Here is a 24,263-nt window from a genome sequence, read left to right on the forward strand (position 1 = left end):
GTTCAGCAGAACAGTGTCCAGTATGTTGGCTGTTATACTTTGTGTTTGAAAATAAAAGTTGGGCTGATTTTAACACCATTACAAAAAGTGTTGTTAATTATTTTTAATCATATTCAGGTTACCACAAATTGTTTTTTTTTGAGTGGAGGATTGCTGGAGGCGATATGAGTGAGACACAAAGAAGTATACAAATAGGTTCCACATTATTTATTCATAATTTGTGTTCGTTATTAGAAATGATGAACTCTGATGAGGAAACTTCCTCTCTCCTAAAATACAGGGATAAAGGACTTCCACTTAGTTCTTTTCTACTCTAACTGAGCACTCAAAACGCTTTTTATGACAAACATTATTTACCCCATTTGTTCAATGTCGAAGAGTGTCGATGAACGCATCAGGGGCAACTTGGGTTCTGGTGTCTTGCTCAAAGATACTTCGACATGCTGACTTGAGGAGCTAGATATTAAACCAACAACCTTCTAATTGATAGACGACGCACTCTTCCTCCTGAGGCCCTGTAGGCTTTAACAAAACAATGGCCACATAATGGATCTGTGCTTTTTATTTAAATTACATCATTTTAAATATAACAAAGCTGTATTTAAATACTCATATCACAGAACAAAACAACCCCAAAATGATTGCTAGATTGTTTCTGTGTACGTAGGTACTTAGCTGATGGTTGATGTGCTCCTATTCTGGTGTGGAACTAACAACATTGCCAACTTTACCTCCCAGCAAAGGGGGGGTTAGTAAAAGAGGTAAATGCTGACCAGATTCAGTTCACAAGTCATGATAGTCATGTAAAGGATTCTGCAGCCCAGTGATTGCCTTGCTCTCTAGACTGAGTGAGGTAGTTGAGGAGCAACTTTGGTTCTACTAGTAAGAAACAGCAGATGTTGGGGAAAAAAAACAAGTACTAATTTGGTAAACATGTACACTCATTCACATATTACACCTTTAACCACTAACCATAAAAAAGAGCCTCCCTTAGAGTGGAAGGGGGCTGTAGTAGATATTAATGAGAACCATCTTTAATGTTCCATCGGATTTGGGAAAGAAGTGCAAGGCCACTATTTGCTAAAGGAGTGTCACTTAAACTCGAAATGTAAGTCATATTTTCTGTTTAAAGATTGACTGTCAATCTGTTGGGTGCTCACTCTCTCTTACACAGTTTTTCTGTGTTATTACTTAGCCAGAAAACAAGAAATTTAATATAAAAAATAAACAGGAAATGGATGCTAAGGTTTTTTTTTCAAACAAACAAACAAACGATACACTCTAAAAAATATTAAACAAGCATTTTTAGAAATACTGTTAAGAAAAGACAGAGACAGCATCTGTTTACGCAAATTACTGACTAAAGGTTTCATAGATTAAATTTAGAGACACAGTCACAGCAGCAGGATATTGCGAAATCACTGACATTAGGGGAGAGGGAAAAAACAAAGAGTGTTGACCTGAGTGTTTGTTATGGTCGCTGACCTCTAGTGGCTCTCCCTCTGTCAGAGTTTTTTTTCTCCCTTTCCTGTGTTCCAGGTCTGCCTCATGAGCCGCAGCTGAGGTGTATTGCAGCTCGTCAGCCACGGCATATCTCAAACCGCCACGCCCCTTCCACTTTCCCCCATTTCTTTCTTTCTTTATTGTGAGCAACGGTGTGCCTTTACAGTGGTAATTGGTTAATCACAGTGGAAGCAGGTAGGGGTTCTCTGCCATTTTTGTTTCAATCGTTTTCTCCTGCTTTTGCTAGACAGGGAGCTCAGCCATTGTATTTTGTTTTCGGCTAAAGAGTTCTTGGTTCATTTCTTAGTTAAAGAGGGTGTTTTATTTGTTGTTTTGGCCTTGGAGACCCTGAAGAAAAGAGCTTCCCTGTGTTCATCTTTACTTTAGTAGTTTTGTGCAATAAATCATGTTTAATGACATTTTTCAGTAGTTTTCTTTTTCACTTTGTGTCCCCCCCACCCCAGTTAACACTTCGTTTCTAAGTGGGGCATAACAGTATCCTACTAAAAATACATACAAATGAAACAACTTAAACAACAAAAACAATCATGTGACACTGGGCATTAGTTTACAAAGCCATTTTTATCAAACTGGAACTGTTTTGCTGTAGAATACTTGCTGCTATATTGTGACTTGCAACAACGTACCTTTTTCTTAACTCCATTTTTTTAGAACCCGTTTAAATAAAATAAATAAATAAAAATGCGGTGCTTCACAAGCTGAAGCTATTTATTATGTAACTGAAGATTTTCCTTTTCAGTGTCAACATTTTGCAAATCAGTTTGAAACGCTTTGAAAACAGTCAAAAGGCGATTTACAAGTTTCCAGAGAGTTGCTAGAAACACTACAAGCCACAAACATAAAAAACAAAAAAAAGAAAACAAACACCAACCTTGGATACCAAAGATCATAACTGGGTAATCCACCCAGTTCTTTTGTCAGTAAAAGCCAAAATAAACAGTTTGTCTTATTTTACCCGAGCAAAACTATTTCTCACACTTCATTGACTGGTCATGCATTTGAACCTGTTCTTAAAGTAGAAGATTTCATTATGAGTTTTAGCATTCGTGGCTGACGATGAGTAGCGGAATTTTTCATAGGCTTTTTGTACGTCTGTTTTACTCCAGGGTAGTATGATCTTTGACGCGTGACTCACAATGACGTCACTACAGGAGCCGATGTGGAGGTGGCCAAGAGCGTCGATGAAGAACTCTGCAAAAAGAAAGTATTCCATTTTCCACAAGCCTTGATTTTGTGCCACTTTACTTTTTTTCATTGCGAAGAAACTCATCAATGTAATTTCTACAAGTTCTATAAGTTCTACACAAGTAACACAAATTCCTTAAGGATTATTGAAGTATTGTGATTCTGATAACAATTAATAACTCACCTAGATGGGCCTGCCGTGCGAGGCGCGGGTCAAATCCAACCTGCTGCACTTTGACCGTCCGCGCCATGAAGAAGTTGATGACAGCATCAGCTACCACGCAGTTGGGAAATCCTTTGATGGCATGGTGGTAGCCAAGTCTGATATGTAAGCAGTCACCCTCGTTTCCGCCATCCTCCACCGATATGGTGTGACGATAAGTTGCAGTGTAACCTGTCACCTCTCTGACTGCACCACCAACCTGAAATCAGTAAGACAATAATGTTAAGGCAGAAAAGATATGCATGGTTTCAAGAAGCAATACGTTGACTAGGCAACCATTGGATCTGGGCCCTATTTCTGGAGTAGTGTTCAAAAATTTTAAAAATTACAGAAAAACAAAGAAAAACAGTCGGACAACTGTGAGTTTCTTCTCTTCAAGAAAGGCTGATCATTGATTTAGGGTTGTGCGTCAGTACGGAAAGAAAGCCATTGTTAGCAGCTTTCAGTTCGAGCACAAACTGATAGAAGCTGGCTTAATCGACTTTGTGAATGTTGCTCCCCAGTTCCATGTGCATGGGCAGCCATAGAAAGCTATGATTAGCTACCAAACCTGGTTTTACCAAGTAAAATGCTAAATCTGAGCACATTTTAATGAGCACTAAATAGCTGACCTTTGCTTTTCACTGGTAGTTAACAAAGTTAACAAAACACAGCTTCACAGTTTTTCCAAATGTTTTCTGGAACAGACCAGGTTTCTTTTTTTGGAGACCTGAAAAGCACTTTGGATCAACTCCTGTGGCTTTAAATCTGCTGTAGAAATGACAATGACATATTTTATTCAAGCATTTTCATAGTTCATTTGAGGTATATTTTTGTTGTTCCAAAAAATATATATTACTTAACGCCTTTCAATAGGTAGAATATATCATATGACTGCCTGAACACAGTCTATAGGTAATCGGATTGCTGAAACGACTAACTGAGCAATAACATTTTGAAAATCAAAGTTAAGCTATGCTGAAGATATAACATCATCTATTACAACTGAATCCTTACTTTCACTGTTGTATGAGTTATTCATATCTCATGTAACTGCATATTCTTTGCCTAGCTGAAAGGACTCTGCCAGTGACCTCAGTCTCTGCGCAGTCTCTGGGTCTGTCTGAGGGATTTTCCTCCTTTAGTATTTGTTTTCTTTTGCTGCTTGTTCTCTTTTTTGTGCTTCTTCCATATGCGGACATAAAATGGTGTTATCACAGTAGAGAATTTCCTTTCTACGAACTATTTCCAGTGTTTTCATTTCCATCTGGAAAATCCCTTTACAGGATGTCTGTTTCTGACTCACACAGCCTGTGTGTCAGTGCTCAGAGTTGCCCTTGAATGGAAATGTAAATAATAAAAAGAAATCCAAATGTTTTGCAAAGTGCACATATGAGAGAATAGTAACTTGAAAAGATTTCCAATTTTGGCCAATTGATAATGTCTACAGGAGCTGATGGACAACCAATCCCACAGAGGGTACCCACTCACAGCCCCCCCAGCCTCCACCCTCCCCCAACTTCCTCAGCCTTTGATGTCAACAGCATTCTTTTGCATTCAACAGTTGCAGCATTCCTGTGTCCTTGCTGCTGTTGATATCAAGTGCAGAGGAAATAAATAAGACAAAACAGAAACATAGCAAGTCATTCACAGCTTGGGGAATATTTCCTCCTGTGAGCCTGAGCAAAATATATTTTGATCTTTATCTTTTTGAAAGATAATTTAACTATTTTGCATGAAAATAATATCTTACAATTGCTTTTTCCCCCGCAAAATTGTGATTTTGAAAAAAAAAAAATCGTAAGTCTTTTGTAGTGGACATCGGGTCATGTCTTGATCACAGGATGATGTGGTGTAATGTAATGACATCGTTTCCATGTGTGGATTTCTGAACATTAGAACTGCATCTGAACACTAAAACATAATTTTAAGCAATAACTTCTCATAGTCAAGCTTTTTGATTAAACTTCAATCTGCTGACCCAATAGTCACCTAAATGTTGTTAGATCACATCACCCATGGCACCAATAATGGTCATGCGTGGTATGACCGAGCTGAGTGAGGAAGAACTGTTGAAGATGAGTCACAGTCAGTGCTGAAAGGAGATGGCACTAAAGGCACTAAAGCAGGAACAGGAAAGCAGGGGCATAAATGACGACATCCAGAGCCCTATACAATACTTCTTATTCATTATGGATAAGAAGTATTGTATAGGGCTCTGAAGTTGTGGGAATTGGTTTCTCAAATGCCATACAGGACAGCGGCCCATCTTTCTATGGTCTCAGCAGATTGAGACAGCCTTGTCGCATACTGTTTAAGAGAGGTCTCACCTTCCAGAGGGAATTATTATTTTCCCCTTACCAGAGACATCAAGATCATTTGTTACTTTGATCTTAAAGAGTCTGTCTTAATTTACTGAACTGACTAAAACAAAGAACCAGTAAATGCAGATTCTAGGTTATCTGAGTTTTTCCACAAACACTGGTATGTTTTCAGTTTAAATGCTATCTACAGAGATGAGCTGATCTGTCTGTGTTTTATGTGCTTTGACATTTGTCTTTCTCAAACCTTTACTGTTTGATCTTATCAGAGAGCTACCACTCTTGGCAGTTGTGACCAGGTGTTCTGCTTTCATGTTTCATGCAGATTTCTATATGGTTGAAACTGAACTGACAAAGACAGGAGATGTGTGTGTCTAATGCAGTTATAGCCCCAGAGGGGCCGATGGCGCGATATGGCAGCCTCGCTTCTGTCAGTCTGCTCCAGGGCAGCTGTGGCTACAACTGTAGCTGCCTCCACCAGTGTGTGAATGTGAGAGTGAATGAATAGTGGTATTGTAAAGCGCTTTGAGGGCCCCAAAAAGCGCTATATAAATGCAATCCATCATTATTATTATCATTATTATTGCATACTATGATACTAACTGCAGAAATCAACAGTGTAAATAGTTAAATAAATCTAACTTTTAGTTGATGTTTTTAATCTGTCACACTACCAGGCCTCACTTCCACCCCGTCTGAAATCCTACACCATAGTCCCCTTACCAAAAGAAAAAAGACAAATCACCCACAACCTGCCTGAATGAGTATCGGCCAGTAGTTTGATACTCACCAATTTGCCTACAGGGCTAACAGGTCTACTGAGGACGCTGCTGCTCTCCATGCTACCCTGTCCCACCTGAAGCAGAGGAGCTCCGCACACCTCTTTATTGATTTAAGCTTTGCCTTTAACACCACCCTCCCTCACAGATTGGTGAGCAAGCTGTTGACCCTAGGACTCCCATAATCCACCTGTCTATGGATTAAGGACTTTCTGACAAACCGGACACAAGGGTGGGTCCCCACATTTCCTCGGCCATCAGCATCAGCACCGGCTCTCCCCAGGACTGTGTGCTGAGTCCAATGCTCTTCACACTATACACATATGACTGTGCCCCCGCTCACCACAGTAACACCATCATAAAATCTGCAGACGACCCACTGTGGTCGGGCTCATCCCTGGGGGAGGATGAATCTGCCTACAGGGACAAAGTGGAGCAGCTGACAGCATTGTGCAGGGACAACAGCCTGCTCCTGAACACAACCAAGACAAAGGAGATTGTTGTGGATTTCAGAAAAAAGAAAATGGACATTAAACCTCTTTACATTAATGGAGATGGGGTGGAAACATGGGCAGAAATCTGTGCCATCAGAAACTGAATTTGAATAAGGTAAATTTGAATTGCTGAGATTGAATCTGAATTGTAACTTGAATAAATGCTTTTGAAAACTGAATTTGAATTAGTCTAATTTGAAATTGAATTTTATATTTTGAAAATGAATTGATTTGCTTTGAAACTGCATTTTATCCTTTAAAAATTCAGCTCTCGCATAATTTCAGTTTCACTTCTCACGATTCAGTTTCAGTTCTACAATTCAGTTTTTTGGAACTTACATCCGGTTCCGGTTCAAGCGCAGATTAATAGAACTACGTTTTACTAGCGGACCGAAAGTGTTACTGACGGGAATCTACAGCGTCTTGAGCTGAATTAAGACTTCAGAAGTCATTCGTCATGTCGAATGACCAGCGGATAAACTCTCAGGTTGGTAATAAATGTACTACATGTATAAGAACAAGCGTCATGTTAACAAATGATAGCCGTACGGTAACTTTTATGCTTATTGTAGCTGTTAGCTAAAAACGCTAATTTAGCGTAGTTTGCCCTGAATTCAGCTTTGACAAACAAATATGATCGACTGTTTCTAGTAGAATTCCAAAGTTGTCATCTTGGACCCTCTCAGAGTACCCCCTCTGTATGCTTGCAGAGACCCCTACAGTAGGGAAACATGCAAAACGGTGTCCAAACCTTTGTATTTTAGCTTTATTTATGTCTTACACAGCATCCCAACTCTTTAGCTAACTTAATAACTTTAGCTAAAGTGAATAGTTAGTCTAATTCATTAGTGCAGCATTACTGGGTCACCTCTGTTTGAAGTGATATAATGTGATATACAACTATCACTGAAACAGCAAACTTTGTAAATAAGCAAACAACACTTCTCATTCTCTAAACGTTTGGCCACAGCTGTAGATTACACTATCAGTGCTTGTTCATTCTTGAAAATAATTACATTTCTAAATTTACTTTGTGCATTTACAGGTAAACAATATCTAATATTTTATCTAAATGACTGCTTTGTTTTTGAAATGGGTGAAGAGTGTGACCAGGAGATATTTTATTTTGTATTCTTATGATCACAGTTATAATTAGAAGTATCAATCATTAATCATTTACCATTGTGGAATCTGATGACAGTATAATCTTTGTTTTATATCTATGGTAATCTGAGTAAAGATTAATGTATGCAGGTTATCATCATTGTAATCAAGTCTCAAATGGTATCCACAGCATTGTATTCACCGTCCATAACTGGAGGGTCCAGCAGGACCTTGTTCTAATTCATTTGCAGGCCTACATCAGAACATGCACATAGAGAGTTATGTAAACACGCACGTTTACCCTTATTTACACAGGGAGGTCATGTCAGGACATTCTCTAGTTGGACACAAAGGCTCACAGAACTGCACAACATGACATGTCACACACTTGTTTTTCTCTAAAGTATCATCTGATGTTTGTATAAGGAGAACTTTGGACTATGGGGAGACTGTTATCATTTCCAGTAAGGTCTAACTGTGTGATGTCATCATGGGTTTATATAAGGATGGGGAACGGTCCACTCTTTGGAGATCTGTGGCTGTACGCTTGTCTTCCCATGCTTCTGTCTTAGAAGCATGTAATAAAATCACTATTTTTGTCACCTACACGGACTCGGCTGTTTTTCCTTCTTACCCAAGCTGAACCAGACGCAACAAGAGCCTGAGGCCGGTGACAGTCCAGTTCTACTCTTAAGTACATCCTTACGGTGGCTCACAGGACAAGGCCACATTCCTGTCCTGCCAGAAGAGAAGAGAAACTTCAGAGTCTTCATGCAGTTCAACCACACCTGTCATATTCCATATGACAGGGGCCTCAAACTCCAGTCCTCAAGGGCCAGTGTCATGCAACTTTTCCATGCCCTCGAGGACTGGAGTTTGAGACCCCTGCTGTATGGTGTTCATGCTGTTTTCTACCCCACAGTTACAGCATGTCTGACTGCCTGTTCAGCATATGCAAAAATATATGATGAGTTTAAGCATGTGATGACTAAGGCCTTCCATTATGGTCCTATCGTTGTTCTATTGAGAGCATCCTGTGCTACTCCCTCTGTGGTTTTCCAGCTGCACGACAGCGCAGGAAAAAAAAAGTTCAGGGGATTGTAAATATTGCCCAGGGGATCATTGGATATACTCAACCGCTTCTGCTGTCTCAGGAAAGGAGGAAATATAAAAGACTCCTCAAACCCCACTCATAATCTTTTTTGAACTGCTGCCATCAGGCAAAAGATACAAGAGCATCAGAACAAAGACTAATAGACTAGATAGCAGTTTCTACTCTCTAGCTGTTAGGGCTTTGAATCACAAGTAATCACCTACAATTCAAACTGGCAAATAGTGCAATGGATGACATCCTGTGCTATAGTGTTTATGTGCAATAAGGTTCTATTTATTATTACTGAATACCATGCTCTACTTTTTTATTCTATTCTTTTGTAATTATACTTAAACTTTCTTTTGACACTGCAATTAATTTCGTTATACTTGTTACAGTGATAAAGGTGTGTGTGTGTGTGTGTGTGTGTGTATGTATAAAGGTTCTTATTTAGTTTTCTACACGTCTTCTCATTCATAATGATATCATGTCTTCTTCTGACCTTTCACCTCCATGTTCCAATGTCTGACTTCCCTTTCACAATTTTAAGTAAACTCTAGACTCATCTGTCTCTCTTCCTCTTTAAGTATGGACACAGGTTAAAAATCTATGGTAGTGGTTCAGAGTTACCGAATTAAAGTTTTGTTTTGGAAGGTAAAGTTACTGTAGTTTTCTCAAATCCCACTAAAATCCAAGTTAAGACAAAGACATTAAAGAAGCGATTTGGGTTTTAGCAACAGAATCATTTAACTTCACTTGTGGCCACAAAATGTGAAACATATCAATTCCTGTTATTCTGAAAGGAAATGTCACGTACTCTGTTAACCCAGCCTCCACAAATGTGGTAATAGAAAGCCCAGAGATGGACTCACAGAGGTTGACTCACAGAGATTGCACAAATGGTGCTTGACATAGAGCTTTCAGATTCACAAGAGAACAAGATGGCGCCGAGTATGGCAGCCTCGTCGCGAGCTCCCCCAAGCAACAGCTTTTCTCTGTGTTTAATTTTACTTTTCCTTCATTTTTTCGCGAGTAGCACATGTCTCCTTGTGTACGACCGACAAACCTTACTGGACATAAAAGACGGTCTTTCTTATAACTTTCCGGAGTTCAAGTTTTGCAACACGAACGCTCCGTTTGCAGACCCCCCATTCATCTCACCTGAGACGCCTTTGTTCTCTGGCCCTGGAGGCCGCAAACGCCGACGCAGAGGGAGAAGATCTGGCGCTCTGGTTCGACTGAGACGGCGCACTAACAGACCACCGTTACCCAGTTTATTACTGGCTAATGTGCAGTCTCTGGAGAACAAGCTGTGCGAGCTTCGGGCACGGATCTCATTCCAGCGAGAGATGCGGGACTGCTGCGTGATCTGCCTCACAGAAACCTGGCTATCGGACAAGGTACCGGACTCCGCAATACAACTACCGGGGTTCTCCGTGCATCGCGCGGACAGGTCACAGGATCTTACTGGGAAAAGCAGAGGCGGTGGTGTGTGTTTCATGATCAACAACAGCTGGTGTGATTATGCGAACGTGCACCCGGTCAAATCCTTCTGCTCACCGGACCTGGAGTACCTGATGATTAAGTGCCGGCCATTCTGGCTACCGAGGGAATTTACAGCAGTGATTATTACGGCTGTTTACATTCCCCCACAAGCCGACACTGACCGAGCACTCAGGGAACTGTACAGCGCGATCAGCAGCGAGGAAACCGCACACCCAGAGGCAGCGTTTATCACAGCCGGAGACTTTAATAAGGGAAACCTGAAGAAAGTCTCACCCAAACTCCACCAACACATCCATTTTAACACTCGTGGAGATCGGCTACTCGACCACTGCTACACCTCTTTCCGGGACGCGTACAAAGCCCTCCCCCGCGCCCCATTCGGCCAATCAGATCACCGCTCCATCCTGCTCCTGCCCGCCTACAGGCAGAAGCTGAAACAGGAAGCTCCAACCCGGAGGGCGGTGCACTGTTGGACGGACCAATCGGAGTCTCCGCTGCGGGACTGTTTTGATCACGCGGACTGGGAAATGTTTCACGTGGCTGCTAGGGACATTGATGAGTACACAGACTCAGTCTGCGGATTTATCAGGAAATGCGTGGAAGATGTCGTCCCATCCAGAACAGTTAAATCCTTCCCAAATCAAAAACCCTGGATTAACGGAGATGTTCGCGCGGCACGGAGCACCGCCTTTGCCTCCGCGAACACATCGGACTACAAACACGCACATTACCAACTCCGGAAGACGATCAAAGCAGCCAAACGTGAGTACAGGGACAGGGTGGAGCAACAGTTTGACAACCCGCGGAGTATGTGGCAGGGACTAAACACGATCACAGACTTTAGAGGGAAAACCAGCACACCGCAGACCACGGCCTCTCTGTGTGAGGATCTAAACGTATTCTACGCTAGATTCGACACAGCGAACACCATGAGACCGGACAGTGTGCGCACCGCGGATGACGTCAGTGCGCACACTGTGTCTGAGGAGGATGTGCGGAAGTGCTTCAGGAAGGTGAACGCGCGCAAAGCTACTGGTCCGGACGGGATTCCCGGCCGCGTCCTCAAGTCATGCGCGGCTCAGCTGGCTGGAGTGTTCACGCACATCTTCAACCTTTCCCTCTCTCTGTCTGTAGTCCCAGCCTGCTTCAAAATGGCCACCATCGTCCATGTACCCAAATCCTCCACCATCTCCTCATTGAACGACTGGCGACCTGTAGCCCTGACCCCCATCGTGAGCAAATGCTTCGAGAAGCTGGTCAGGGACTTCATCTGCTCTGCACTACCCGACTCACTGGACCCTCTACAGTTCGCATACTGCCACAACAGGTCCACTGATGATGCCATAGCCCTGACACTACACACTGCCCTGTCACACCTGGAGAAGAGAGACACGTATGTGAGAATGCTGTTTGTAGATTACAGCTCAGCATTCAATACCATCGTTCCCTCGAAGCTGGACAGGAAACTGCAGGATCTAGGACTGAGCAGCTTCCTCTGCAGCTGGATCCTTAGCTTCCTGTCTGACAGACGCCAAGTGGTCAGACTGGGCAGCATCACCTCATCCCCCGTCACACTGAACACTGGTGCTCCACAGGGGTGTGTACTGAGCCCTCTCCTGTACTCACTCTACACCTACGACTGCACAGCCACTAACAGCTCCAACATCATTGTGAAGTTTGCGGACGACACTACAGTGGTGGGTCTTATCACCAACGGTGATGAGACAGCTTACAGGGAGGAGGTCAGCGCCCTGACCCACTGGTGTCAAGACAACCATCTCACCCTCAACGTCGCAAAGACAAAGGAGTTGATAGTGGACTTCCGGAGGTGCAGAGAAGTACACACCCCCATCACCATCAACGGCGCTGCTGTGGAGAGAGTGAGCAGCTTCCGGTTCCTTGGTGTACATCTGGCTGAGGATCTTACGTGGTCAGTACACACAAACAAAACAGTGAAGAAGGCGCAGCAGCGCCTCTTCTTTCTCAGGAGACTGAAAAGATTCGGCATGAGCCCCCGCATCCTCAGGACCTTCTATCACTGTGCCATTGAGAGCATCCTCACTGGATGCATCACCACCTGGTATGGCAACAGCACCGCCTACAACTGCAAAGCTCTCCAGCGAGTAGTGCGGTGCTCTGAACGGATAATTGGAGGTGAGCTTCCCTCCCTCCAAGACATCTACAGGAAGCGCTGCCTGAGGAAAGCGGGGAGGATCATCAAGGACTCCAGTCACCCCAGCCATAAACTGTTCAGACTGCTTCCATCAGGAAGGAGGTTCTGCAGCATCCGGTCCCGTACCAGCAGACTGAGAGACAGCTTTTTCCATCAGGCCATCAGACTGCTGAACACGTCATAGACACCTCAGCTTCACTACTGGAACTTTAACATTATGCACTCCATACTGTACAGTAACGCCACTGTTTTGCACATGTCTCACTCTGTATATTTTATTTTATATATTTTATTTATTGTTTACTCTATTTAATTTGTAAAATATGTGTACACACACACACACACACACACACACACACACACACACACACACACACACACACACACACACACACACACACGTAGAAAAATATTTAGTATACACATCCAGAAAAGCATATACTATTATATAGTGTACATATATTTATTAGTTTCAGATGTAGCCATTCTTGTATTTTGCTTGTTTACATTATTGTATTTTGCACAACTCTGTTGCTTGTGAAGCTCGCACACAAGAATTTCACTCACATGTGCTGTACCAATGTACCTGCACATGTGATGTGACAATAAAAGTGATTTGATTTTGATTTGATTTGAGATTCATGGCACCCACAGAGGGGAAAAGTGAACTCAGAATCAGAAAGGGTTTTATTGCCAAATGTTGAGCAGGTTTACAACATTAGGAAATTGCTGCGGTGCTTCAGTGCAAACATACTGTCATAAATTACGCTTAAATAGACATGAAAATAAGAATAAGAATTAAAAGTGCTAAGTAGATAGATATATACATGATATATACATGAGTGCAGGTAGTGATCAGTGCCAAACATGGAATGATGCAGTGAACACAGCGTAGGGTCATGTGTTAGTGGTGGGAACAGTCATACGGTTATTGTTCATGTGTCCGACAGCAGAGGGGAAGTGCTGGGTTTTTAAGAGGATGTGGAATGAAACTTATTTTTTTTTAACATTTTGCCTTTTCAGAAAGGACATTTACTGGTAAAAGCACAAATCACCACACACCTTCAGTGTTGGGGAGTAACGGAATACATGTACCGCCGTTACATATTTAAAATACAAAATATGAGTAACTGTATTCCGTTACAGTTACCGTTTATAAAGGTGGTATTTAGAATACAGTTACTTTGTTGAAACTTGTTGAAACAATAAGTTCCGTTGGAGCAGTCTTTCAACGCCTCTCTCTGTCTCTCGCTAGTGTAGCCGGATGGGCTACTCGCCCTTCTTTTTCTCTCTCGCTCGCTCTACCACCCTCGCTCTCTTTCCGCTGCACTCGCTCCTTGTATCATGTGATTGGGTTAATTAGGAACCCACCTGCATATTGATTACAGGGGGGTGTTTACCTGTATAAAGGGAAGCCGGTTTTTTGTTGGATCATTCCTCCCGAGCTTCTGGTGCGATACAGCAGTAAATGCTGGCCTATTGGTTAATTTACCGATACAATCGGATTATGTGACTGCTACAGGTAGGCCTCCTTTCGACCTCTTTCTCTCAAAAGTCAGCAACTGGTAGTCATAATTCTGTGGCCCGCTACAGCGCGGCTGTTTCTCTTTCTTTACTCCAGCTGTGGTGGAGAGACGCGTTCACCGTACAGTACAGCGCCTCCAGTCTTGGGGTAAGCCCGCTTATATTATAGCTGCTAGTATTTGTAAATTGGAGACGATTAAGGTTATCTTTGCCTTTTTTTGTTTGTAGGGTTTGATAGCTTAAATTTCAAAACTTACATTTAACTACTGATTTTATCTACTGTTCTGATTTTATCTGTTTTGATTTTATATACTGTTTTGTTTGTTTGTTTGTTTGTTTGTTAATTAGTTAGTTAGTTTATTTGCTTGTTTTAATCAATTTTAAATCATGCTTTTTATTTGTTCTTGTTTCTAATGTCTCTGTAAAGCACTTTGAATCACCTTGTTGTTGAATTGTGCTATACAAATAAACTTGCCTTGCCTTGCCTTGCCTTGCCTTGCTGCTGCACCTTCTCAGGGACCAACTGCCTGATTTTTAAGCAAAGAGTCGAGACGCCTGCCTAGCTGCTGTCTTGTCTTGTCTTGTCTTGTCTTGTTTTTATTAAGTAGGCTCACTTTTTTTTTTTTTTGGTTCGCCTGGTGTTCTTCTATTTTATTTTGGACTGTTGCTCGTACCCACGCTTCTGTGATCGGGCGGAAGTGACACTCTGCCCGAGCGTCGTGCTGAGACTCCAAATCGCCTGGGTTGCCGGTCTCAGCCGGTGGGGAGCCAGACCGGCCTACGCCTGAGAATAATTATTACCAGCACGAGTGGTAGTTTGACCCGTGGGGTATAAGCCTTTCCTGTGTGTGCGTGTGTGATTTCTTTTATTAAAGTGTGTTTTAGTTTTTTGATGATCTGTAGCGAGCCTGACGCTCAGTGTCCTTTTTATCCTTTTAACATATTTTTCTGTGTTTTATTTCAGTGAACGGAGGACGAGCCAGTGGCCCTGGGACCTCAGGTGGTGGGTCGTTTTCACACTTTCTTTTGTACAGCACTGGGTGGGCTGCAGTGATTCTTTTTGTGTGATTTTTCTTTTGGTTCCACGGCTGCTGGTAAGTCCAAGTTCCACGATTGTTTTATTTTTTTACTGTAGGACACTGTCAATAATGACGCTACATCTTGACTTTTAATATTTTATTTATTTTTTCTATAAATAAAACTGTTTTAGTATTGGAAGCCAACCTGCCTCAGTGTGCATCCTTGAATCTGTGCGGAGTCCTTTTATTCCTTTTATCTATTTATCTTAAATATATTTCCTGGGGGTGCAATTCCCCTAGGTGGCGTTGTCAAGTTTATTATTTTGTTTATAACCCCGCCGACCACTTGGTCACAATAGCAAAGTTGACCCAGACAACAAAGTAAAGCTAGTTTTCGGCTACGAGCCCGACGTATTAGCCAGAGGTCCCTTTACTACGGTTCGGAGCCGCGGACCTTCAGTAACAGTAATAAATCACAGCAATTAGTACATTCATGTAGTTGTAAACAGCATGATAATATATTATTATTATTTGCATACCAGATTGGTGTACTGTTAATTTGATACATGGTAAATAATCGGTTAAAGTTTTCTAAGTTTAAGGTAAGGGCAGAGGTCACTTCCTGTTTTGGGAAAAAAGGTCAGAAGCTGCTCATGGTGAATGTCAAAGAAGAAATAAGTCCTAAGTTCCAAATACACCGTTTGTCTACTTGCAGGCCAAAGTGGTATGTTTGTTTATATTTTGTGAATTTTATATTGCAATATGTTTGCTGAAATATAATTTCCTTGTACATATGCATTCACCAGTTCTACGGTGTACCTGTGTACGTTAAGAGAAGCACAGTAAACATCAGTAAAGAAGAACTCTCGTGCCTCTCGCGTATGTGTGCAAGCCGGCATACAAACAATTACATTGTTTGCATTCGTTGCCTGCATGGTAGAACACCGTGGACAAAGAGGACAAAATGTGTCAAATATACAAATTATCCATCAAAAGTTGTAGCATACTCCAATTTTTCCCGTTATTTATTGCAATTTGTGTCATGAAGCCCAGTGAATAGCTTGAAATGGTACAAAGGTCAGTGGTGAACTGCCAGAGGTTTAGAGGAAAAAAAAAAAGAAAAAAGGTAAGGTTACCCAAAACTGAAAAATAATGTACATTTCAGAATTATACAAAAAGGCCTTTTCAGGGAACACAAAATGGGATAACAATTTAAAGCTGTTCTGCAGCAATGGAGGTTGATCAAGCTTTGAAAGCTGGTGCTACAAGTTGCTACAGGTTTTCCAGCTTTTCTGGATTACTTACAAACCCCCTCTGTCTGCATAAAAGCAGTGTTGAAACACACTGTGGTACCATACGCTCGTGAGCATCAGTTGAACAGTATTGTACTGCAGAAAGTAGTGCGTTGCTAGCAAAAAAAAAAATCTTTCCCACAGAGACTTTGCAAGGAAAGTCAACGTGTGCGTGAGTACAAGTAAAGGGACTCAGAAACTGGGACAAACTGACAGGAAGAGGTCTGGCAGACCCAAAGCCACAACAGCTTTTGTGATAGGCGGCTAACAGGAAACTGCATGACTTTCAATTTAAATAAATAAATAAATAAAAAATTGGGTTTCCTAAAACTTTTGACTGGTAATTCAGATCTACATCACCACTGCACTTCCAAAACTGGCACCCAAGACTTGTCATCAGGGCAATTTCAGGGAAAAGAAATGTAAAACGCAGTCACCATTTCCCTTCTGCTCCTGACTATAAGTAATAAATGAATGAATAAATAGAAACATACAGTGGCAGAAAATTATGACACGAAAAGGAAGTTAACTTGTATTTTACAAGTTAATCTTGTAAAATGGTAATTCTAGTGATTAAATTTCTTTCAGCAACAACTGAATATTCTGCTCATAATCAAAGATTGTAAGGGCACAGTGACATTGCGCTTTTCTAATTACTAGTTTGCATATTTGCATGAAGTTTCAGGCCACTCCTTTAAGCTCACTTTAAAAACAAAACAAAACAACCAAACAAACAAAAACAACTGCATCGTCTTACCAGATCCAGAGTGGTCTTTTCTAGGATGTCCACCATCTTCTCCAACTTGGTGTTTGCAGTAAAGATGAAATCATCATCCACCCAGAGTACATATTTGGTGATTACCTGAGACACTGCCAGGTTTCTACCTGCAAACCAACCCTGTATAAACAAAAGCAATCAATAATAGAATAACCACAGTAAAAATGGCAAAGCAGGATCCTATTTGAGGAAGCAGGTCAAACTGACTGAGATGAGCAACTCTGAGTTTTGGTTCCAGAACAGTTTTGGGCAGAGAGAAGAAAGCGATTATCAGGGGAGCTCTGATACTAGGATTCACCATAGCAACAAGGAAATAGGTGGCACAAACTAAAGATAAAAGTATTACGTTTGAGGGCATTTTTAAATTGAATAAAAAACACAAAAACAAAGTAAATATGTTGCATTTGGGTCCTACAAATAAAGTAAACAAGGTGGTTAAAGTGAAGCAGAAGGGGAAGAGTTGGAGACCAACTCAGATTGTTGGAGAAAACCTGCCAGCAAGCAGGTTAAGTTCACAGTCTGTTATTCCAGTTATTGAAGTTAACTCTCTTTCTGGAACTCCCAGAAGAGTGTCCTTCATCTCAGGCTTAACAAACTCAGAGTTTTTCACTAACCTTGCTTCCTGGAATAGGGCCCAGGTTATTACATACAGAAACAGTAACTTGTTTACCTTTCCAAATGGCATAATGTAGTGTTCAATATGAGGACCAGTCACGGGCTGAGGGTGTTCATTATCATCTGCTATCACAATAGTGACGGTGGGATAATATTTTCTTATGCTGTCAATGAGATCTTTCAGTTTGTCATAGCGCAGAAAGGTCTTGGTGGCGATGGTAACTAGAGCTGTAATATTGTACTCTAAGGGAAACAAGAACAACAAATTAAATACTCATGTGACTTTTAAACACTGTGCATCAAAAAGCTAAACTTTACATGTGTTCATAGTAACTGCTCACGAACCTTTTTGGTATCCCGAGTTGTAAAGTTTCGGATTGTTTCTGTGTTCAATTTTGATGGTGAAAAATGACTGGTGATCTTTAGTTGCAAACTGAACTGCAGAATGAAACAAACAAACAAAATGATAAAGGCCAGCTGCAGAATTTATGGGCAGTTATCGTTGTGAAAATAACCTTTGCACATGAAGCTGTAAGCTGCATTTGCCTAAGCACAGCCCCGCCCTCAATGACATGTCTTAAAAAAACCCACTGGAGAAGCCTTCACTCACCTACTTCATTGGCTTTTAAACCATGTGGTCAAGTTGAATTTCTATTGGAACCTTCTGGACAAGAATATTCCTCAAACATTACATTGGTCAACTCCTTTTTATTTTTGTTGTGGTCAGTCCTATTTGTATATATTAGAGCTATTTCTTATACTTTATAAACATTGTAATATATCGATTTATTTAATTTAGTTCTGAGTATTCTGATCTGATTAAAGTAGTTTCTTTCTTGTCTTTACAAGTGTGACATATGCTGATGTTATCATCAACTAGGAGCTGAAAAAAACTGAATAGTACACTTACATTTTAACTTCCTGAAATACATAATGAGTCAAGAAATAGCAGTAAATGTAAAATGCACACGGCTGTCAGACTGCCATCTGTAACCTCCAGTTCACGGATATCATCTATCATTCTGTAATGGTTAATGCTTAGCTAGCATGTGTAAGCTCTTTAATCAAATACTGTCAATGCTTTAAAAAAATCTACTTGAGTTTAAATCTCCTTAAATTTGTATTCTAATGCCCATTTATTTATTTAATAGATAAGAAAATAATTGCTTGTATAAAGTTACGTACCAAACTTTGCCTTCCTTTCGTCTCATTGTGGGTGGGGGTGCACTAACTGTTTATATGTTCAAACAGGTTCATTCTACATTGCACTTTTAGTATCAGTTTCATATCCACATCATAGCTTTACTTGTGTCTGCTGTCTTCGGATGAAACACGATGTTTGTATAGGTGACAAACTGCAGTTGTTTGTTCAGAGCAGAGAGAAGAGGACTCGACAGAACCATGTTCTTCTCTCCCACTCCCTGGATGGAGACCATGTCCACCTTAGCAGCAACATCAAAACTTCCAAGTGTTGCAGTCAAAGATACCTGTTACAGGATAAGCATTGGTTGCAATAAAGAATTAAAAATAATCATATTTAAAATGATGACAAAAAAAAAGTGCAAGACAATAATTGAGGCATTACCATGTGAACTGATCTTGTTTCTTCTTTAAGGGCTAAACCTGCAGAGAAACGGTTATTTTTGGAGACAAAGTGAAATTATATAAATACAAGATTTAAAAATATGCACCCATTTAAATAGCAGTTTTATTTCCTTTTTTTAACAAGAAAGTGCTCATGTAGAACACAGACGGTTAAGTTTTGTTTTGCTTTCTGTAGCTTTAAATAAAAAGACCACACATGCACTTAACCTTCCTGTGATTGTTCTGCATCCTGTATTATACCATGCACAGTGTTTTCAATCAAAGTAGGGCCCAGTGTAACTGACCTTTTAAAGGTAAAAGTTAGACTGGGTTTCAATGTTTTTTTGCATGTTAAATATGCCTTTACCAGGAATGATGATTGTCTTTAGGGGTCGCACCAGCACCCCCTGGGTAGGATACTGAAGAGGACTGTTGGCCTCAGCTACATTAAGCACATCTGCAGGATTGTAGGACCTTTGGAAACATGACAATGATATACACACACTACAACATAAAAGCTGTGAGTTTTTACAGTTGTAGTCTGTACACTTAGAGCAGTACAATTTATTTGATCAACTCAGGCTTGATAGTGAATTTAACAGGTGACATCTAAAAACCTAAATTCACGTATCCTCTTGTATATCTAAAATAAATAAAATATCTTACTTTAAAATATGATCATAGACAATTGCAGATTGTATCAAGAATGCCGTTCTGCTAAGTATATTAAAAGCCTCTTGGACGAAAAGGTTGCTTGATGTGGGAAAATTTCCAGATTGTCATCTAAAATCTTATAAACCATTCCTTATTTAATCAAAAGATGCAAAACATGCTTCACCTTTCTTGAAGGTTGTTGTACTCATCAGCTCTGTGCTGCTTTACACTTTCAGGATCAGGGTGGAGCTCCAAAAATGCTTGATCAAGATTGTGAGCCCACACGTGTGGAAAGAGCAGATTTGACAATGGTAGGTGAAAGGTTTCTTCATCAGCCTGGCATACGCAGGCATTTTGAGCCAAATGACTGTTGGAAATAACAAAGAGTTAAGTAATAGGAACAAAAACTTGAATTTAAAAGAAAAGGTCACACTTACACACCTTGCCATTTCCTCCTTTATGTGGTAGGAAATGTCCTTATAACCATTTGTGGCGTCTCCAATTTTCCCAGTGAAGAATTTTTTAATGGGCGTAACCTGGCTTGAGCTTATGTCAACTTCTTTGCTGCTAGGTTTCCAAAAATAACAGAGGGCGACCAGAAGAATTCCACTAAGCAAAGCAAGTTGAACACACTTCCTAGAACTGTTGTGCATCTAGAAAGAAAATTTGTATAGATATCATCAGGTTGATAAAGCAAAGTGGCTTGGGAGGGACAGACATTATGTGTTTCACACTGGAATTACTGTGTTTCAGTGGGTCATTGGAAACTTGAAATGAGCCTACACTTTATTAGTGCTCGATGGAAAACCTATCTAGGTGCAAGGCCGAAAGCCAGACATGCACACTGCAAACATGTGCTGAAGACTACAGTACAAAGTACTAAACCATAAAATAATTGAACTTGTAGACTTATAATTTCAAAGATAAAGTTTACCTAACTTTATTAGGACTGTCAAACCTTATTTGAAGACGTATTATGCTGCAGATGCACAAATCATCACAATTTTATGTGGTCTGAACTGGAAAATCATTGGTTGTGTAACCACAATCAAATTCAAATTTTATTTGTCACGTACACAGTCATACACAGTACGATATGCAGTGAAATGCTTAGACAACTGCTCGTGACCTAAAGAAAACAAAAAGGAAAAGGCTATGAATAGGATAGGAAATAAATATGAAAAATTAAAAAGGGTAAATTTAACTAGGAAGGAATAAAATATAAAAAAATGAAGGTTAAAAATGAAATAACTGTACAACAAAATACACAATACACAGTATAGAACTATATAAGAATGTATGAAGAAATATAAATAAATATATATATACACAATAACAGCAGTTTGTCGGTATCATAGTTTCTGTGGGATTTAATAAATAAAATCTACAACTACAGAACCTGTGTAGATAATCATTTGAAAGGCAGCAGGTCAAGTCTGTAGGACCATCTGTGATCGTTTGTAACCATCAATTAATCAATGTTGGTCTTTAATAGGTATTTTTATATAACTGACTGAGCTACATTGGCTGCTTCTCCAGCGGACGCATAATCCTAACAACTGAAGTCTGAATGTAGCTGTAAATGGTTATGTTTGTGAAAAATTGTAGATCTGCTTTCATTTAATGTTTCCACTTTCCAAGATATTGTCAAGAAAATACAGACTTACTGACTTGCCAATTTAAGATGTCAAATTTGTGCTTCCAAAAGACACAAAAGGAAGTGTTATCATAATTTAAAGGAAGGAAACATTTTTTATTAAGAAGGAAACACACAATGCAAAGGAATAGATCAGCCTGACTACAGTAGGGAAGTTTAATTAATGTCTTTGATTTATTTGGTCCGTATTCTTCCCTCCTAATTAGTTCTTACTTTTAGAAAACATGACAATATTAGTACAATTTTGCTGTGCTGACATTATCATTTAAAAACTAGAGCTAGGGTTAATGTGTAGTGTGCAATGTGTTTGCTCTTTCTGTCATATGGAGGGCAACTAGCATTGCATGTGGGAAATAACTATCATTTATTTACTTGCACTCAGCCACTCATCACTGGCTGATAGTATTTCCTGCTTTATAGCCTGAATTATTGGATATGTCAGGTAATGAAACTAGCTTTTCGTTTCAACCTTCAGGAGGAACAGGTTTTTACCACGCACTGTGATTTGTTGGAGGTTGTTACAGTAGCTTCCTTGTATGGCACTTATTAACAGTGATCACTTATCAATCAAGTTTCAGACCGAGGTCTCACACTCAAACATGCCCACTCTCATCTCAGTATTGGATGAACTGGGGGATATACATGTAGCAATGATATTACAAATGAACTGAGTGCTTGTTGAAGACTTCTGCACAGCAGTGTTTAAAGATATAACTTCGCATTTTGGAGTGCTACTGTACTCTTTCTTTCAGGCTTTAGTTTCAGACTTTAGTTTACAAATCAGCAGGTACAGGATGTAACGCGCAACAGTTCTTATCTATATCTATCTATCTATATATATATATATATCTATATCTCTATATCTATATCTATATATTCTAGATAATTTTCTTTCTTTTAATTTATCCAGCTGAAAACGTAATATCTTGTATTAAATTAATATTTTATATTAAAACATATATTAAAACATCTTACCGAAATGGGATGCTGTCTAATTATTTTATATTTATTTACCTCTTGGTAGCTTATTTGCAGTACTTATAACCAGGCAAGGCAGCTTTAAAAACAGCTTGCAAACACTTTTAAAAAGTGTTTCTGTTCTTATTGATCACTGAGTCACTTGACGCAACAGATTTTACAGAAAATCGTTGGGATGCAGTGGAACAGGAAGTTCAAATCATGGTCGTTTGAGGAATGTTTCTAGAACCTCGCTGAATCTACGAAGCTCTGAAGGCAAAACCCAGTGCTAGCAAGAGCCTTAGTCAAATCAGCTCAAAGTTAACTAGATCCTGGTACACCACAACGCGTTTTTGTTTTTTTTGTTTTTTGATAAATAAACTTGGGGGCTAAACGATCATTCAAAAATGTTAGTTAGTGTTTTTGGCAAAATGAGAATGCTCCGTTTCATATTTTCTTAGACAATTAAAACTATTTAGCACAACATATTCGCACACATTGTAGCCCCATTACAAAGGGAAATGAAAGAAAACCACTGCACTCTGAATATAACCAGCAGCCTGCACTTTTTCAGAAGATATGTGACAGTAGTACAGGAAAAAGAAATGTTTCTTACTGTTGCTGCTTCCCTGCGATAAAGACGTTCTTTACGGCGGAGAACTCTCCAACCAGCTTTGCATAGGGTGCGTTCACGTGTTTGTGGGTTCTAGGCTGTCAGTACACGTTACAACTGACAGCCACACCTCATTTACAAACCAACTGCTTCCGACTGGTCAAAGTGTAAAACATTTTCTTTAAAAAGAAGGCCATTTTTGAAAGGTGCGAATGTCCCCTGAATGAAACCTGATTATTATCCATTCAGTGGTTTTGTAAAATTCATGTGGTGCTATAGTACTGTTACAAATTAATATATTGCCAAAACCACACTTGTTTTTAAGCTCACAATTTACTATAGTAAGGGTTGAAGCTAAAAGAAAATATGTTTGGAGAGTCAAAGGCTTAACATATACAAACATGATTAGAAAAGCCTCGTCAGTACCTACAATAACTTAAAAGTATTATAACCTTTTGGGTCACACCAGCCAGGCCGATTACAGGTTTTGTCTGTGTTCCATTGCTGCTCCCTTGTGGGCGACACAGAGTGTAACTCTGCAGGCCACTTTGGAGGTCTGTGCCTGTCAGAGATTTACAGTTAACAGTCAGGTGAATAAACAACACTGAGACACTCGAGATAGTTAACGTGCTGCACGGGTGAAATACTCAGAGAGCAATCACACCGAACTGCAGTATTCGTTTATTTTCATAGGTTACATCGTCAATATGCAAATATAATCACATTTCCTGTTATGCAGGTCCTGATGCTGTCTGTGTGTAAGCTGTGTGTGTCACGGAGTGTGTGTGCTACAAGTCAATTTCTAAGAATAAGATACAAGTCAACTTCTGCGGATATGTATTTCTGTACTGATCTCTTGCAGTAAAGGTCACAGAGTCAGCTTCTTGTTTCAACAGAAAACTGTCTGGTGAAATATGTGAACATAAGTATAACATAACATTTGAAGCATAATCAAATAAAACAGTAAAAACTCCTTAACAGTGCCTTTTTTTCTTTTACAGTTTTTCCCTCATTTGCTTTGGTGCATTTCTCACAGAATTGATCTCTGCACCACTACTAAGGCTCTTCTCAAAACAATTAGTGCAAACTGCAAAACATGGTGGATAACTTGCAAAAGTGAGTCACTTCATCAAAAAGAAAAGTCAGTTGTTCAAAATAAGTAGTCAATGCTTCAAAAGCAAGTCCCTTA

At 40.1% G+C, this 24,263-nt stretch overlaps 1 protein-coding gene across 1 annotated transcript; it reads right to left on the reverse strand.

Annotated features, from left to right (window-relative positions):
* Positions 1-128: 128 nt before the first annotated feature.
* On the reverse strand, positions 129-23,195 carry b4galnt1a (beta-1,4-N-acetyl-galactosaminyl transferase 1a). The gene is made up of 11 exons (XM_004558756.5): positions 23,078-23,195; positions 20,289-20,500; positions 20,032-20,214; positions 19,561-19,667; positions 19,195-19,232; positions 18,916-19,096; positions 17,955-18,047; positions 17,665-17,852; positions 16,974-17,114; positions 2,894-3,131; positions 129-2,715 (listed from the first exon to the last, which is right to left on the reverse strand). Exons 2-11 carry the CDS (start codon positions 20,498-20,500, stop codon positions 2,504-2,506), a joined length of 1,593 nt encoding a protein of 530 aa, XP_004558813.1. The 5' UTR covers positions 23,078-23,195; the 3' UTR covers positions 129-2,503.
* Positions 23,196-24,263: the final 1,068 nt, after the last annotated feature.

The sequence above is a fragment of the Maylandia zebra genome, linkage group LG20 (assembly GCF_041146795.1).
Source record: "Maylandia zebra isolate NMK-2024a linkage group LG20, Mzebra_GT3a, whole genome shotgun sequence".
NCBI lineage: Eukaryota > Metazoa > Chordata > Actinopteri > Cichliformes > Cichlidae > Maylandia > Maylandia zebra.